At 41.7% G+C, this 19,145-nt stretch overlaps 2 protein-coding genes across 2 annotated transcripts; one reads left to right on the forward strand and one right to left on the reverse strand.

The window, feature by feature from the left end:
- Positions 1-271: 271 nt before the first annotated feature.
- LOC143840830 (histone H2A-like) lies at positions 272-3,331 on the reverse strand. Its single transcript, XM_077344301.1, has 2 exons — positions 3,295-3,331; positions 272-711 (listed from the first exon to the last, which is right to left on the reverse strand). The coding sequence occupies exons 1-2, from the start codon at positions 3,329-3,331 to the stop codon at positions 272-274; spliced, it is 477 nt and encodes a 158-aa protein (XP_077200416.1).
- A 5,043-nt stretch (positions 3,332-8,374) lies between these two features.
- PDCL3 (phosducin like 3) lies at positions 8,375-18,503 on the forward strand. Its single transcript, XM_077343525.1, has 6 exons — positions 8,375-8,646; positions 11,198-11,330; positions 14,203-14,293; positions 15,236-15,379; positions 16,165-16,373; positions 17,620-18,503. Exons 1-6 carry the CDS (start codon positions 8,641-8,643, stop codon positions 17,763-17,765), a joined length of 729 nt encoding a protein of 242 aa, XP_077199640.1. The 5' UTR covers positions 8,375-8,640; the 3' UTR covers positions 17,766-18,503.
- Positions 18,504-19,145: the final 642 nt, after the last annotated feature.

A 19,145-nucleotide genomic window follows, 5' to 3' on the forward strand; every position in this document is an offset into this window, starting at 1 on the left:
ATGTCCCCCCCCCCCACTTTACACTCAGAATCTCCACCAACCCTGAGCTGGCAACCCTAATGACAAATTTATTAGATAAAATATGAATCCACCTCACTGTGTTGCAGCATTGAATTTTATTTCATCTTTAAAAAATCATATTGGAGTTAAAGATTAGACAATGTACAGATAAATTGGTGGAGTAGGCATCATTGAAAATCAGAATGTTTACAATTGTTATTTGTTTCAGCAAAGTCTATTTGCGTAAGAGAACAACAACAGACCATGGGCTTCAGAATTCCTGTGACCCAACATCTCCTACTCCTTCTTTAGGCAATTCAGTCTTCCTGTGAAGCAACTGTGGAAGTATATTAGGAAGAACACCTCCCTCAGCAATGGTCACACCTACAAACAATTGGCTGAGTTCATCATCTGTCCTCACAGCCAGCTGGAGGTGTCGGGGCCCAATTCGCTGCTTCTTATTTTCAGAAGCTGCATTTCCTGCAAGCTCCAATATCTCAGCAATCAGATATTCCAACACAGCTGACAAGTAGACTGCAGCCCCCACGCCTATTCGTTGAGCATACTGACCACGCCTCAGGAACCGATGAATACGGCCTACTGGGAACTGGAGACCGGCTCTGTTTGACTTGGTTTTCTGCTTAGGAACGTCAGGCTTTCCTGCAATTGTTGACTTTGCTGTCTTCTTTCCATGCCCAGACATTCCAGTTCCTGCAAAGGACAGAAAAAGTGAATTGTTACATTTCAGTTCAACAATAGGGTCTAAGTCATAGGCTTTTCAGAAGGCGGATGTCTTCCATTATAACCCTGTTCCTTTCAAATAAGCATGCAATGGGACTTTGCATCTGGAAAATGGGTAATGCAGCAAGCCCGTTAGGAGCTTTCCTTTCACCTGAAAATTCCTATGGGTTCTATTGACACTTTACCTAGTATATTTCTTAAAATTAATCTTCAGCTTTGTTGATGTGAGAGTTACTACATTTCTTCTGCTTTACATGGAACCAGCTCGTTCCATTTGATGCTAAAGAAATACTGAAATCTATTTAAATATTACCTAGTCCAGTCAGTGCTATGGACATACTATTATTATGACACACTAAAAGTAGAAATGCTAGAGGGCGACACCCCAAGGGTCAGATATGACTCGGTGCTTGTACAGGGGATAACCTTTACCTTTACCTAAAAGTAGAAATGTTTGTTCTTCTTCCCCACCCCCCTTTTGTTTTTCTAGTGACTGTGCAGCTTAACGAAATGTTCCGGGGAATGCAAAAGCCTACTTTCTGATTTGTTTCATTTTGGTAGAACTTAACTCTTGTTTTGGAATTGTTTGGACTATTGTTTTGGAATTTTCAAGTAAGCTAAACAGAGTTAACCTTTGCACATTAAAAACGCTACTCTAAAATACTACACTTACTCAATTTGCCCCTAAAAACCAAGCCAAAGATCATAAAATTCTTTTTCCAAAGAACATGCAGGTTTGGTTCCCCAACTGTAGGTCCAACACCAAGGTCATTTTCAGCATACACAAACACTGTCAGCAGCCTTTTAAAAGACTTAGCATCTTACTGGATGAAATAGCACATAACAAGTTAACACAAACCTAGCTAGGTTTACCTTTTGAAAAGAAGAAACATACATGAGAAAATACAATTCAAAATATGCAGGGAATTAGCATGGTTTGAGTTAATTGTTGTAACTCCCACATCACCATTAGAACAAAGCAAAGAAAAAAAATGCAAGTAACTTTGCTACAGCTTTTTGTTAACTAGACTACATCTAGAAAAGTCTTTAGTTTCTGTATCTTAAAGGTTACTCTATGTTTCTTTACCGCTCTCAGTCTTTTTATTCCTCCTTTCTGCACCTTGCTGTCTCAACAGCAGAGGATTTGCTTTCTATGGGGAAATAAAACTATTGTGTTGAAACAAAGCATCAACTAGAGCAGCCTCACCTTCAAGAACTTTGGAACAACCTTTTATTTTAAACTTCTCAATTGCAGCAAGCTCGTTAGGAGCTTTCCTTTCACCTGAAATCAGCTGGGAAGCTTCCTCACAATCACTTTCTCTGTGTAAAAATTGTGGAGACTGACTGCTTTAACAAGGTAGCTGCCTACTGTTTGCTAAATCTCACATGTTTAAAAGAAAATACATTCCACATACATAATCCTATTCAATTTACCTTTATGTCGCTATACTAAATCGAATATAAATAGCAAGAAGGTAAGATGTTGCCAAAGCAGAATGGAAAGGAAAGCTTTAATAGCACCCTGATCCAGAGCACACTTATATCCTGCAGTAAATACATTGCTTTGCCAAAAAGACAGCCTTTACTTGATGCTTTTTTGAGGCCGCATCGTGTAGTGGTCAGAGCAGGTTTTCTCAACCAGAGTTTCATGAAATATTGGGGTTTCTTGACAGCCTTGGAAGGGTTTCTCAAATGGGTGAGAGTTAATTTTTATATATGTTTTGAATTTGTTAAACATTTATTGGTCCCAGGTGGGCATGTACACAGCTCTGCTTCCCAACCATATTCTGCATGATTGCACCACTTCTGGGGTTTCTGAGGCCTGAAGAATGTTTCAGGGGTTTCTCAACAGTAAAAAAGATGAGAAAGGCTGGTAGGGAAACAAGCTAGGATTTAGGGGATCCAAGTGTGAATTATTCTGTCAAACATAACCTTGCACCTGTCACTTACTTTGGGCTGGTCTACTGCACAGAGGTGTTTGGGGGGGGGGAAGGAAACAGAGGATGTGAGGTCAGTGTTGCAAGCCGTTTTGGAAAGAAAAGCGGAGGATAAATATATATTAATAAATTAATACAAACCTTCCTTTTATGGAGATTAGTGATTAGAACATGCTTGCCTAAATTAGCATTGATGACTGGGGGGGCTGCTGAAGACCCCTCACCTACTTGAGTAGGTAGGAAAATGTGTTGGAATGTAGCCAGTGAAAGACACTGATGTCTGGTTTTCACAGGATGGCCAAACTGAGCCAGTAGCACTTCAAGGGCATACTGTTTTATTTGGAAGGAACAAGAGCCACTTTCAGGACTAGCACTTTCTGGGTATTTCCTGTCTCCCCATGCTCCACTTGTGTACTAGCATACAAAACAGATATCAGTCCCTAGTAGTATCGCTCCGCTCAAAGAAACTCCCCCTGAAAAGGCAGCCTGTGAAAGCTTAGGGATGATTCAGTGATAGATGGTGGCTCCATCATTTCCCCACATGGAAGCTGCCTCCACTCGAAGATAGTCCTCAGTATTGGCGGTGGCTATGGAATCAAGTCTGGTTTTGTCACACCTTTGTGTATTTCAGGGGACTGCAGTTTCAAATACATCGCCCATCTTAAGCATTCTCAGGATTCCTGCTGATTTTTACTGTCCCCTTCTAGTGCCTTTAACAAGACTGTGATGCACAGAAATTAAGGTGTCAGAAAGCTTCAGCTGTTTCACTTCCTTGGGGCAGGCTGCTGTTTGAGGTCCAAAACAAAAGCCCTACTCTTCACTGACTTCTGAACCAAGATGCCCAGGAACAAGAGGTAGTCCCTCAGATAAGAATGAATATCTCATCTATAAATAGTAGGAAAATGGAAGTGACCAGATGCTGGCCCTATTCTTTGTATCTATCCCAAAGACCACATACATTGATACAGTTTAAAGACTTCCGCTCTCTTCTGTTGAGATTTCAAAGATCAGGACCTTTGAGCAATAACACTCCAACTGAACACCTAGCTTCAAACCACTAGGTCTGTGGTTGAATAAAGTTTAAAATACATTTGCCCTGAGAGTAGAATAATTGCTTTGGATGAAACAAACTGAAAACGGAGCTTTGGGGATCAATTTGTTATTTGTTCATTTTTAAAAATGTGTTTTATCATGGATCTGGAGGCTTTATATATGTGTACTAACATAAAAAATGTGTATGAAGAGGGTTGGATCCTGTGATGCATGAGTCAAGTTGCCACTGGACCTGAAGAACAATGCCCTGTTCCCTTTAAGAGAGGTTTGATGTTTGACAATGAGGTTTTTCATGGCCTGAAGGTAAAAGGTAAATGGCATCACCTGGTAAATAGCATCGTATTAACCCTTTATTAAAGGGGCAGGACATTTTTGTCCATGTCTGTTGCCAACTTTGTGATTGTATGGTTGATCTGTCTGTGGGGCTCATTCCTGCTGAAGTAGCTTTGCAAATGCAAATGCAAATTTGACAAGATGTCTTACTGTTTTTGAAATGCCTCTGAGGCCCAGAGTCGCATGGTGGTAACCCCTTCCCTCCTGCAGACTCTGAGGAAGGGCTGAACGATGTGCTTCTCAAGGAACTCTCAGTAGCCCACATAGCCTCTTTGCCCTGTTTTATCCTCCCTACAGTATTGTGAGGCATGTTTGATTGAGAATATCTGGCCGAAGTTCATTTGGTGAATGACAAGGTAGACGAGTCTCTTTTGACTCTGTAAAAATTATTCCTGGGATCACAGGAGTCTCCATGGACCCACACAAGCCAGGGAAGGCACTGAGGGCCAAACTAGATGGGACAACATCCATGAGTCTGACCCATGGACAACACCACTATTTTAAAGAGATTGAAAATGAGGAAAGATCTGATCTAAAAAATGATAGAACTGGACTTAATTGGGCTTGCCACATGGCAGGCTGTGGCAAGAAGGGAGAACAAGAGTGCCCCTCCACAAGCAAGATTGGGTCCTCACTGCATTTTTAATTTTTAAAAATCATTGTAGTGTTCACAGCAGAGGCTTTAGGACTCTTATCACATCTAGCTTGGTTCTAAGTAGGTGGGCAGATCAAAACTGCTCCCTCCTTTTTGTTCTAGAAGTGTAACTGATGCAAGGGGAGCAAAGACAAATTTATTCCCTTTCTTCTCCTCAAGGCATCCCCTCCCTGATTTGAGAGGCTGAGTCAGGAGATGATGGCAGAGGAAAACAAGGCTAAAATCTGTGACTGACTGCCAGCACCTTCTGCTGATGGACCAACTCAATCATAACTCCATCCCTGAACCTCCGTGCCAAGCGTCAGGTGTCTGCAACCTTGATTGTGAGCATGAATGCTAGGAAGGCCTGTTAGACTCGCCACTTGTTTCCAAGTGAAAAAAACACACAAGGAAACATGAATTGATAAGGCAAGTCTTCTGCATTGCTGGATATACAGAGAGGCTATTTCTTTCTTTCTTAGTAGAATTGAGATTTGATGATCATACATACCACAGTGAGATTTCATATATAGAGGAAAAAATGTTCCAGGGGGAAGGTTGCTTGGGGCTAGGGTATATATTCTGCAAAACCTAGGATTTACACAAAAATATAAAGTGTCAGGAGAGGGAGGATAACACCCTACTAATAGTAGCTAGGATCTGTATGCAGCTGTTTCCAAAAAAGCCCAAAGGAAAAAGATTGACCAAGGGATAGGGAGAAATGAACTGATTGAAAAATGGAAGAGGAACAAATTGGCAGGGGGAGGAAGAGAGAAACAGACCGTTAGGAGTAAAGGTAGAGGGAAACAGAACAAAGAAGGAAGAAACAGAGTCTAGCAGGTGGGGGTGAGATTTATATTTATCTGCCAGCCCTACTCTTGTATAAATGTCTATGAATTACCAGTATCCAAACTAAGTATATGAAGTATTGGAGTTCTATAATTTGAATTCCAATCATGCTACTTGGCCATAGGGTAGCCCCAGAGTCTGCAACAAACATATGCAGTTAGACATACCACATTTGACTGTGGCTATCAGACATGCACACTGTAGCTCCTTACCTATATTTCCCCATCTTGGCTAAACGCTGGCAGGGGCTCATGGGAATTGTAGTCCATCAACATTTGGAGGACCACGGGTTGTGACTACCCCTGCTCTAGAAGGCAGTTTCGTGTGTTACATTATTTTTTTTACTCAAGAGTACAGTTCTTCCACATTTCATTATTTCAAGCAATGCCTTCTTATATTAAAAATTCAAATCATCTTTATAATATTTTAAAACCTGGCAGAATTCTGGTGGTGTAAGTAATGATACTGAAGGCATGCATCCAACAGGTACAGCTTTCCCTAGAAAGACAGGAAGTGCTACATCTATTGAATGTTGTGGACTGGTAAGATGGTCAATAAGATACTCGGTGTTTGATCTTTCCAGGCTAAGGGCATGTCCCCCCTCCCTCTAAAAATAGTTGAGGAGGGAGAGATGTGATACAAAATTTCATCTGCAGATTTAGTAGAACATTTCTTTAAAAAACCCAGTTATAATAAGGTGACCAGATTTTAACACTGGTAAAGCGGGACACCATTGACCGGGGGGGGGGGGGTTCTTGATTAAAAATTTGGTCTATATGGAGCAACAAGTTTCATAGAACGCATAGAATGCAAAAATAATATTGTAATATATATATTTTAATTTCAACGTAAGTACAATTTGCCAGGTACCCCCAAAGGTCCCTCCAAAAGTGGGACAATCTAGTCACCTTAAGTTATAACGTAGTCAAAGAAAATGAAAGTTTTCTGGCAACTGTCCCTGGGAAATAGGGAGGCTCTGCCTCGCCTTTGTGGAAGATTCTGGGATATATCTAAAAATGGTAAGTGTACATCCCTGGAATTCTTGATGATTCAGTTTCCACATTTTGAATTCAGATTGTATTAATAATTAAAGTCCTGTTAACAGAAGCCTGGCATGACACCAAGACAAAAGAACATGGCTGTGTGACTTTGCACATTCATCCCCCATCTCATTTAGCCTGTACTGCTGGCTGCGCAGCAGTACATGTGCTGTTAGTGAAACTTCCTAAGAACTATGGATACCTGCAGTGCTAACAAAGCACATGAAATTACCTTGAGCAGGCAGGCAGGCAGCAGCAAAGCTAAAACAAGATATTGGGTGAATGCTATTTGTCCTAAATTTATGAATGGGGGTGGGGACCCAGGTGCTTTGTCTAAACCAGACTTTCTCAATGAGACTTAAATGGAATTCTGGGGTTTCTTGACAGTCCTGGAAGGGTTTATTGAATGTGTGGGAGTTATTTTTTTATATATTCAACATTACATGTTAACATTTTTTGGATGATATGACCGTATATGATCATGTCAACCTACCCCCCCCCCCAATCGCCAATGATTGGCCAGGAAGGAGTGGGAAGGAGGCCCCAGGTGGGCTGGTACACAGCTATGCTGTCCAACCATATTCTGCATGATCTTACCACTTCTGGGGTTCCTTGAAGGCTGAAGAGTGTTTCAGGGGTTTCTCAATGGTAAAAATGTTGAGAAAAAGCCGGTCTAGGCAGTAAATGCTTGAATGAATTTACATTGTATTGTTGATTAGTTCAATGTAAACCGCCCTGAGCCTTCGGGGGGGGCGGTATATAAATCTAAATAAATAAATAAATAAATTGTAGCTCTTTGGTAATAAATGCACCCAAAACCATCATGAGATTAAATAATCTATTTTATTTTTCATGTATTTACACTATTTATAGTCTCCCTTTCTCACCTGAACTCAAGGCAGATCATACATAGAGAGTTAGGCTTGACAGGTCCCCCCTGGCCACCAACAGGCGATGAGGGGGTCGGACTGCCAGATCTTGGTTAAGACATTCCTGAAGATTTGGGTATGCAGCCTTGAGAGAGCCTCAGTGGGGCACAAAGCCATGGAGTCCACCCTGCAAAGGACTCATCTTCTCCAGGGGAAATGACCTCTGTGTAGTCTGGAGATGAGCTGTAATTCCAGAAGATCCCCAGGTCCCACCTGGAGGCTGGCAACCCTAGAGGAAGTTAATACAATCAGCAGGATAGGACATTCATTCAATAAACAATATAATGTGGCTGGGGTTGTAGGACCAATCAGAAATCTAATAACAAAACCTGACACATAACAAAATGCAAAAATTACAAAATGGGATCCTAGCTTTAACAAGTTAAACACAATAGTATTTAGACTACAGTTCCTAATACTTTTATTCAAGTAGTTTTGTGAATCATTTAGTACACTGCACCCTACTGTCTGCATAGGAAAGCCCTCTTGAGCAATTAAATTGTAGTTTGCTGAGAGAAGGCAGCTTCCTGAACTCCTCAGGCAGCCTCTTTCATATGGTCGGGGCCACAATAGTCGTGTTTATAGGCATTGCTAAAAAAACAAACCCCCATGCTGTTAACAAGCCAATTTACCGTGTTAGGATTTAAAATGTTGGACAAGCCCCAACCTGCCATAAAGCTCCCCGGGTAAACTTGAGCCAGTCCTTTTCTTAGCCTACCCTACCTCTCAGGGTTGGTGTGATGATGACAGAGGAGGGGAAAATAACGTTTTAAACTGCTCTGGATCCCTAAAACACCCCGAGCACCTCTCTGTGTCTGCGACATTTGCAACCCTCCCCACCCCGTTCCCTTTAGATTCGACATAGGCCGGAGACGCGCGCGTGCGGACTCGCCGTGGAAAGGGCTGTGAGGGCCAATACGGGCAACACACGCTGCTTCGGCGGCTCCCGCGGCCCAGGCGAGGCGAGGCGAGGGCCCGGATCAGGCCTAATAAGGCTTGCAGCTGGGGAAGGCGCTAGGCGTGTCCCTCTCGGCTCCGAGGCCCGCCTCCCTCGTGGCGCCGCCGGCAGGAGCCTCCGCCTCTCTCGGCCGCCCCGGCAGCACCGGCCCCATTTGCGCCCCGACATGCAGGTGAGCGAAGCGGTGGCTGCCTGGGCCTTGTGCCGCGGGAGACAAGACCGGGGGGGGGGGGGAGGGAGGGAAGCGGCCTGGCCTGTGGCCGCGGTGGGCCTCCAGCCCGCATTGCTCCGGAGGGCGGCGCCGGCACTTCCGCTGGGCCGCTCAGCGCAGGGCTACGGAGGGACCCCCCGCCCTTTGCGGCCCCAGCCCGGAGCGCGGCCACGGCGCCTTGCTTCCCGGGGGCTGGCCTGCAGTTCCACTGAGCGCCCCCCCCTTTCTTGACGAGGGTGCCGAGGGGGAGGGGCGGCATTTCTGCAGGAGACAACAGGAAGCGATCCGACCGGGCCTGCCTCCTGGCGGCCGAGGACCGACCCTGAGCTAGCATGATACTGACTAATGCGCAGCCAGGATCCCCACGGCGGGATCCAGTCAGTTTGCAGCAGTCAGCAGCGATCTAGCCAATGGGGCGCGGGGCCGGGAGATCTACTGTTCGTGAACTGTGCATATGTTGGGGTTTTCCCAGTGCAGTCTGGACACTACCTGTGTGGTGTTCTGGCACCTGCAACGATTCCCGTGTCTGTGAGTCACTGACCCACAAGACTCACCAGGGATCTAACAGTTACCGTTGCAGTGATTGGGCAGTAAGACTGTTTTCTCTTCCTACCCCTCCTTTTCAACGCAAAAAGTAGAAACAAATGCAACAGTGCATCTTCCAAACACAAGTATAGAAAGGAAACCCTACATCATTCAGATCCCCCCCTTAAAAGTCTCACCTGTGCTGCAGAAGCTATCAGGATAGATCAGTTGCTTAGCATAATTTTAATTTATTTCTTAGATTTTTAGCCCGCCGCTCTCTGGAGACTCATGGTGGGTTACGATATACAAATACAAAACCTCATAAAACATCACAAAAACCTCATCCCATAAACAAGCAACAGAACATGGGCTAAAAAGATAAAACAAGATTGGCGTCGTAATTCTGCCCCAACCCCACAGCCGTTGCCCCCCTCCCAGTTATTTCAGGTGCCAGCATGTATCTACTATGGCCATGCATTAGACAGAGTGATCTTATGGCCCTGAGATATTAGCAGCTGCTGTTGAAATGTCCGTGTGACAGTTTGCTGCCGCTGCCACCATTCAGTTCTCTGTGAATAATCAGCAAAATGATATTAAATGAGAGAGAATTTAGCAACAGTGACAGATGAGCCCCTGCATCCATCGCCACCCACCTGTTGAGCACATTGCAGAGTGATGTTCATGTAAGCCATACTGAAAAGAAATATCTCTATCCAGACTTCGGGCAGCTAACAATAGGGAGAGAGGTGAAGAAAAGAAAAGAAAAAGGATTCATGTTGTAGAGACTTGGGAGCAGCTTGATGTAGCCCCTTGCCAAGACCTCTGCTGTACTTTCTGGGTGCATGAGTCCTGGCTGGATATGGGTGGTGTGCCATGATTGCTGATATTTTCAGTGTGACTGTGAAGCTGAGGTGAAGAAGAAGTTATTGGCTGACTATATTGAGAGTATTTTAAATTTGTAACATTTCTGATGTGCTGTTACATTATACCCACTCATAGGACCGACCTGTGAAACAGTGTAGAATTCTGATTAACTCTCACTCATCCAATACTGACCATATACTGGGGGAGTTCTGCTGATGTCATAGGTACACTGGCAAAATGGCCAGCATAGAACCCTGCCTTTTAGGTTTCTCCAATGAAAGAGGTTTTTGTAGAAGTCTTCCTTGTTCAGTCAGGTGTAAGACATGTATAGAACTTTGCTGATTCACATGATGCAAAGTTGTCGCAAAGGCATCTTGAAAACAAAAAGTATCCCGCATGCAAAAGGTAGCTCATATTGCAGCTGAGATTAATCTAGCTGTAGGTCCATCTGTGCCCTGTCTTCTGTCTGACACTTTTGTACTGTGCAATGTGGAAGATTCTAGGTGTCAAGCTGTCAAACATTAGGCTAATGTTATATTTCCAGCCACTTCAGCTAGAAACCTGAAGCCCGTTAAAAATTCTTTAAAACTCACATATATAGTGAAACTTGCCTGTATATACGCACACACAGCCTTAACCTTCATGTCAAAACTGTCTTAAATAGAAAGGTCTAAGAGTGCATCTGAAAGGTGGCCCTATTATGAGACTTCAGGGCCTGTGAAGCAGCTTTTACATTGATTGTGTGTGTGGATAGCAAAAGTGAGTTGTTGCTCTTCGAAGATCTGTGCTCTGAGAAGATTGTTATGAAATTCAGTGGAGTTTAGTGGTGGTACTGTCAAGTCACAGCTGACTTATGGTGATCCTATGGGGCTTTCCAAGTAAATCCAATGATTTACCATTGACTGTCTTCATGTCATGATGGTCTCTGACCCTGCTTAGCTCTCAAGACCTAATGAGACAGGGCTAGCTTGGCCTATGTAGATTAGAATAGACAAATTCACTTTCAAATATGTAGAGACAGTGTCAAATTTAAATTACAGTAGACTGGTCTTGTGATTGTAGCACTATGGCTGTATGGGTGGAGTTTGACAGCATTCATCTTTCATAATTTTGATTCTTCTAGGATCCTAATGCAGACACAGAATGGAATGACATCCTGCGTAAAAAGGGTATTCTTCCTCCAAAAGAGAAGCTAGAAGAACAGAGGAAGGCAGAAGAGGAAAGGGAGCAGCAGATCCTACAGCAGCAGTCAATAGGTAAGTTAAATAGCAAGATCCTGCCCCCCCCCCGGTAATCCAGTGGTTTGCAGCCTTTAGCTCTAGGGCCACACATGACTGTTTAAAAATGGAAATCTAAGTTATGGGATATTGGAGGAGTAAGTGAGATGCTGGAATAACCTGTCTGTGAGGGGGATGGTAGAGGACAGGAAGGCCTGGAGGATCATTGTCCATGGGGTCGCGATGGGTCAGACACGATTTCGCACCTAACAACAACAACAAGAGGGGGGTGGAGGCAAAGGTACTTATAGGACTGCAGAGGTTCTTAGAGATGTTTTACAGAAAGAGATGTGCTAAAAAGTGAACAGCTGTTGGTATTTAAAGAGCACAGTATGTACGGATGTATACCAGTGAAGTAAAACAATTGTGCAGTGTGCTCCTGTGTATATTCATTATACTTAGTTGGAAACCTCATGTGTGACATTTTGCTTAAAAAGAACTCTAACAAGAATTTTGGCTACAGAAACTTTATGGATTATAAATTAACACGACAGTTATCTGTAATGTTAAGTTGTACTGTTTCAATTATGCAAATACATTTTCCTCAGTGGGACTTGAGTAAATATGACATGTAGGGATTTGGCTTACTGATGTGTGGGCTTTTTTTGCTCTCAGTCATGAAGAACATCAAGTGTAATTCTTGGAGAACATCATGCCTGAGTGGCAGGGACACTAAGACCTATTATGCATGGTCAAATCCCCAATTGTGCACAATGCCGACACCATTCTGGCTCCTCCCAACCCTGGCCAGACTCAGACCCTCGGATGGCTTGCGGTAAGGGAACATGGATTCTTCCGCATTCCCCGTGATGCCAAGGTCACCATTGGAGGCTAGGCTGGGCCAGCCCCATGCATAATGGAAGTTCACCACAGTCTGACTCCTCCCCTAACCTACGATGTCCCTGCTGGACACCAAATGCCCTGGTCAGTTCTGGGGAAGTACGGAGCCAAACGGGGCGTTGCCCCATATCACAGTGGTGAGATAGCAGCATGCTGCTCTCTTGCCATTGTGTAGTGGGGTCCCGTGCCCCCACCCCCCCTGCTGCTGATGCAGGGAAGGGTGGTATAAAAATCTAAAATAAATAAATATGTTCAATCCAATGGGGGCTATAGAATCCAAACAAAAAAAAAAAACTTTCTCTTTGTTGAAGATTGGTTTGTGAGTCCATTCCCGTAACAAGTCTGGGTCTCAAAGTTTCCAATCCAAAGAATCTGAAATCCTCCCTCGTGCAACATCGGACAGAGCAGAAGCACATTCATGGAAAATGAATACATTTGTACTTTTTAAATTTTATAAATATGCCAAATACCATTGTATGTGCTAAGTTAGAATTATGCTTTTCATAATGTTAAATCAGTCAAATTGTAGGTTTGAAAGGGATTAGGTGCTGCAATTATTTTTGAAAATTTCAGTTCCACAAACAAACATTTTTTTCCCCCATCCCCCCCTTACAAAATTTCTGGGAATTTTCCTAATGAGGAAAAAAATATGCCAATTGTAAGAGTATTCTCTGAATTAGGCTCTGTATTATACCTGAGTGCTCCCTTTGTGCTCCCTTTGTATTATCAGAGGTACCTTGCAGGTCTTATGGGAAGTACTGATGCTGCCTTGAGGTACCCGTAAAGAAAAGACCATTTCCAGAAGATATTTCTTTGATCCTGCAGAATGCTGTTCTGATTGTTAAAAAATCTTTTAATTGTGCAGGAGCATATCCCTTGGAGTACACTCATTGCCTGTCATATTTGACATTATTTCGAAAAGTACCTGATGATTGCAGACTAAAATAAGAATCACCTGAGTAGGAGCTACAGTTTTGCGCAAAAAAAGCTGTTATGATGTAAGCTGTGGGAGCAGATTTAATGATGTGGTGAATAATTCTGAATGCCATGAACACTAGACTTTAACTTGAAATGAATTTATACTTTTTCTGAAGCAAATATATTTGCTACATAGACCCTGGAACTTGCAACAGTGAGCATCTTAAAAGTATGGAGCAGAGTAGACTCCATCCTGAGAGCCACCAAGAGTTGAGGTTCTCTGATGTATCTCTACAGATTACAACTCTGCAAAAAGCAGGGTACATAAGGCTTGCTTCTTTAAATGTAGATTGGATATACCATAATTGATCAGTTTGCCCACCATCAAGAGATTCCTCATTGAGGAAAAGTGGTCAGGTTGGAATCTGGTGTGGGACTTATGAGGTGAACAGAAACAGGAAAGAAGTTATGTGTACAAATTATCACCAGATAATTTGTCGCAAACGAGTAACTATTTCTATTATTCAGACAGGTCTTTAAAACTTGTGGAGTTGAGATTTCTTGGCATTATCTGCTTAAATATACACACATAAGCTTCTTTGTCTCAGAGACACACAAGTTGGTTAAGTCAGGAACATTTAAACAAATTCCAGTTTCACTTCTTAACGAATGGATAGGGCTCACACACTCCTATTCTAGGCACTATTTCCCTCAGACCTTTTAGGGATGAGTTAACCTTCTTACTTCCCTAACTCAGGATCCTTCTTGAACTCTTTCAGACTGGATAGGGCTCACCCACCTTTTCTGGGAGCTATTTCCCTCAGATTTAAATGGGAATTCTTCTTGATCTTCTCACATTCTGAGCCTTCCTTCCCAGTCAGTTGTCGACAGACACTCTCAGCTGAAGAATTCCATTAGAATCCCCTGTCACTCAAGGTTCTCAAACAAGATTACAACATTAACCATTTACTGATTGCCACAACTTCTTGTTTAGATTTAGGTAAGCAAAGGATTGTTTGTACGTAATAATCCTATCAAACTAGTTGGAATTTTTCTCCTAACATATGTTGATGATCTATTTCTTGTACTTCAGTGAAAACCTATGATGATATGACCCTAGAGGAACTAGAAGAAAATGAAGATGAGTTCAGTGAGGAAGATGAACGTGCTATCGAAATGTACAGGTTAGAGCATTCTGCAAAACACTTTATGGATAGTTGGATGCCCCAGTATTAGGATTTAAACCTAATATTAGCTGTACTAATTGACATTAAAATGGCTACACTTCATGTAAGACACACGTCAGTCACTGTTGCTCTTAAAATGTAGACTATAATAACAATTTAACGTTTACTTAGCCCTAATAGTTCAATCCTTGGAACATTTTTCTGCAGCATTCTTAGATTTATGCAGGGTGCCCCTCTGTATAGTTGTTACTTCTTGTGAGATCTTGCGTGATAAAAAGCTCCCAGCTATCAGAGTTTGGGCTGCAGAAACTTGTATGTTGTTAATCAACATTGCAGTTATCAGCAATGTAGAGTTGTATTGCAAGTTATTTATACTGGTTCTTTGTTGATCGCTTGCCCTGATGTTAGATTCTTTAATGCTAAAAGGTTTGCTGATCATTGTTGTGAAGAAATACCTTCCTCATAGAGAAGCAGTGTTGAAGAAGTTAGATGCTACTAATCTAATTGAGTAGTATCTTCCAGTTTTGAAAAACAAAGCCTGAAGTGTGAAATGGCCAGTATAACTATATCATTTTAAAATCATACTTGTTTTAAATCAGGCTACCTAGGTTTTGCCAGAAGATGCCAAACCTAAAAGTCACACAAAAGATTGAAGCTGGTAGGGGAGCCATTAACTTGTGATCATTTAATAATGTTATGTATTGTGCCTTTTAATATCGCTCCTAACTGGACTGTTAAACCCTTGTATATCACCACCATCAGTGCAATTTTCTTTCCATTTTTTATCTACTGCAAACAGGTATTTTAATGTACCATTATGTAGCTATATTCAAATGCATAATGTTTGTTTATGGCCGTGACATTGGTTTAAAACTGCATATTTGATATTGTATCCATGCATATATGTGATTTATTTTCTTACTCCTCCCTGTGGTTCAGGCAACAAAGAATAGCTGAATGGAAAGCATCTCAATTAAATAAAAAATTTGGAGAATTTCTAGAGATCTCAGGACAGGATTATGTCCAAGAAATTACTAAAGCTGGCAAGGATATATGGGTGATATTGCACCTTTACAAGCAAGGGTAAGTAAGCATTCCAAGATATTTCAAGTAGTATATTCATTTTTCCTGTAGCAAATCAGTCTTATTTGGTGGACTTCTTTGCTGAAAATCCACCACATATACTCCAGCCAAAGGGTTTTATGACGTTCCCCTTGCCTCTTCTCATAAGATAGTGAAAATAGAGCAATTTTCTGTAATAGTTTAATTGTTTCATATTGGATTTTATACTATTTATATGTAATTTCTCGCCTTGAATCTCCAGAAGGCAATATATATAAATAAATATATAATAATTATTATAGCTCTTCAATCTGTAAAATTATAAGTCATTGAATTTTTCTGAAAATAAAGTTTTTTTAAAGCAACTCCTGGATTATTAATCACATTTGCTTTAGCCAGTAAGTGACTTAGCTATGAATAACACAATAATTATGATTTTTTAACCATCATTTACTTTTAGTTTTGATTGTATAATTTAACAGCAGTCTCCACCTTGTGTCTATAAGAAGACACTTCTGTGTGTTTTAATAGCTTTATATTCTCTAATTTTTATTTTTTTAAACATGTTAACTAGTTACTTTGTGCAAACTTTTAAGTTGATCAGAAGGATCTTGATCAGTTAGATTAATCAACCAAGCAATGCAACATTTCCATTAATGTATTTATGAGGCTGGTAGTATAGACATGATGTATCCTCATGGTCTTTACAGGAATATTTTACATATTACCTTTTGCAGAATAGCATTTCTAAACTCCTTCATAGAAGGCGTAGCTCTTGTAGTGACATCTTTCTCTTCTTTATGAAGCATTCCTCTTTGTGCCTTGATAAATCAACATTTAAATGGACTTGCAAGGAAGTTCCCGGAGGTCAAGTTTGTCAAAGCCATCTCTACAACTTGCATACCCAACTACCCTGACAGAAATCTCCCCACAATCTTCGTCTACCTTGAAGGGGATATCAAGGCCCAGTTTATTGGACCTCTGGTGTTTGGAGGGATGAACCTGACCAGAGATGGTAAATGGCTATTTGTTTTATTATATATTCACATTATTTATATCCCACCTGTCACCCTAACAGGGACCCAAAGCAGCTTATATCATTCTTCTCTCCGTTTTATCCTCACAACGACCCTGTGAGGTAAGTTGGGCTGAGGGTGTGTGACTGGCCCAAGGTCACCCAGCAAGCTTCCATGGCAGAGTGCGGATTCGAACCTGGATTTCCTGATATTAGTCCAAAACTTTAACCACTACGACACACTATTCTTTTGGTCCTGCCAAAGGCCCAGAATTGCTGCAAACACTGCACCATTCTATTCCCGGGTGCTTTTACATTTTCCTTCACAAGGGCTATCTCTGTACAGAAAATGTATAAAACCCAAATTGGATTTAAATGGGAAAAAATTTGAATCCTTTAGATGATTATGTACACTTGACTGCAAGGCTCCGAGTTTGTATGAACATAATGTCTGCAGAGGATTGCAGTAGCATCTGCGTGGTGGTACAGATAACTTTACCTCCATAAATATATATGGTGGCGTGTATGTATAGAATTGCCCAGTACTGCTCATTTGGTTTGGTTTTTCTGTCTCCCGTCCCCCGTCCCCCTCCCACACACACACATAACCAAGCCCTACAAGCCACACACTCTGGATTGCTTTATTTTATGAATAAGGCCACTTTCCTAAGACTTGGTAGAGGAAGGTGAGAATCATGTTAATTTTCTCCTTGTGAGCTTAGATAAATGTGCTTGGATGATTAGATTGCCCGCAGTGCCAACCGTGAGACATCTGATGAATGTGCAGCATTGATTTTCTTCTGTGTCTGGGAGGGAAGCCAATTTGAGCCTTTGTAATAAAAGCCTGCTGCTAGGTGGGAATTGTTCCTGGTTTTGCACAGTGAAGAAAAAAGCAAGGAGCAATGTGGAATGGGGCGTACTTGTCTTTAAGGCTTCTGTACAGTTCCAAATGTTTCCTTATGTGTCTTTTATAGACTGGAAAAACAGCTACTCTTCTGCCTCCCCTGTCAGCAGAACTATAAAGCTGGCTTCTGTCCATTCAAAGTACTCTGAACAGCTGGAAGAGTGCTCAGGCAATTAGCACATCTTCATTTTCAAAAAAGCTTGTGTGGTACTTAGTCTAAGTGGAATGGAAGAGAGCAGATGGATGCATGCATGTCCAAAAGAGCAAGAACGCCATGATACTTCCCTGCTTCCCACTTTCTCCAGACCGCATAATACATCACTCCTTCTCTCTTGCATTTAGAATTGGAGTGGAAGATTTCTGAGTCAGGTGCCATCAAGACAGACCTGGAGGAAAACCCCAGGAAGCAGATCCAGGACCAGCTGATGACATCAATTAAATGCTCTGTTCCAACAAGGAGAGAAGAAAGTGACTCAGAAGATGACTAAGACTTCCTGAATGTGATAAGTCACCCAGTCCGTGTTTCCTAAGGAGGAGGTCCAATTAATTCCATGGGACTTGCAATGAAGAACACACAGGGTTGCAGCCTAAATTTAATTGGTAGCATTTCCCCCCCTATTTTTAACTAAGACATTTTGGTTGTGTGTAATTCTGCAGAGGAGTAAGTCATGATTCAATCAGTTATAAAAATGTGCCACAGGAAATGGGAAGCGCTGGTTATGGACAATTCCAATAGTGATCTGACCCTAATGGTATCTTCTTGACTGGTTGGTGCCGCTTAGGGGTATTGCATTTTAAAACTAAGGTGCAGTTGGAGAGAAGGTCATAAACAGACACAATTCTCCAATCATGACTCATTTTTAAAGGACTCAACTGAATACTGAGCAGCTCTGGAACACTAATATTGCTGTCATGATCTCTGAATTATAGCAAAACTGTATGTATTCAGGATTGCCAAATATGTCTATAATCCTCAACGTTTAGGGAGTTAATTACTGTCGGAAACATAGGATATCTATCTTTTCTTTAGGCTGCACTTAAAGGTATTTTAAAATATTTTTCCCCACTGTGCTTTTGTTTTGATAAATGGATAAATTTAATGACAGTGCCCCCTCTCCCCTCCAACACAGGGCCAAGCAATAAAGTCCTGTCTTGAATTCTAAGTAGTGAACTTATGGCACCTGCAACTGTATTTTAGCTTATAATAAAATGCAATACATTGTGTATTTTTTGTGTATTTTTTGTTGTTAGTGCCCATATATAAATTCAGTAGCCAGCTCAAACAGGCATAAAACTTTTCTGGAGAGGACCACTTTAAACAGGAAGTGAGAGAATCACATGTTGCAGTACTGCCCCACATTAAAAAAAAAAAAAGATCTTGCATCGAGATGTCTAGGCTAGATCCCTTTCTCTTGACATGCTAGCTATCGTGGTACATGAAACTTGCAATCTGACCATAGTCAGAATCACCCCCCAACTACAATTTGAATTTTTCCTAACACCGAAAGCAAAGGTATATTTTATATTTTTAAACCAAATATGGAAAGTACTTCGATTTTAAGTGTCTCAAGTACAAACACACTTTCATGTTGAAAAGGCATGAACTGAAATAACCAGGTTTGTGTGCAATATACATGGAAGGGAATGTCAAGGCAGGTTTTGCCACTTTGTAGCCATGTAACTCAACTATTCAAAAGTGTCATTCACCATTGACATATTTTCTCATTTTAACATGGGTAGTTTTGGTATGGCGTCAGTGTAATTTTTTTTTTTTTAGTGTTTGATATCCAAAGGTCAGGTGTTGTCAGCTACACACTTTTTAAGCAACCTGCCCTTTTCAAAGTTTATTTGCAGAAAGTAATTATATT

The sequence above is a fragment of the Paroedura picta genome, chromosome 6 (assembly GCF_049243985.1).
Source record: "Paroedura picta isolate Pp20150507F chromosome 6, Ppicta_v3.0, whole genome shotgun sequence".
In the NCBI taxonomy this organism is placed as follows: domain Eukaryota; kingdom Metazoa; phylum Chordata; class Lepidosauria; order Squamata; family Gekkonidae; genus Paroedura; species Paroedura picta.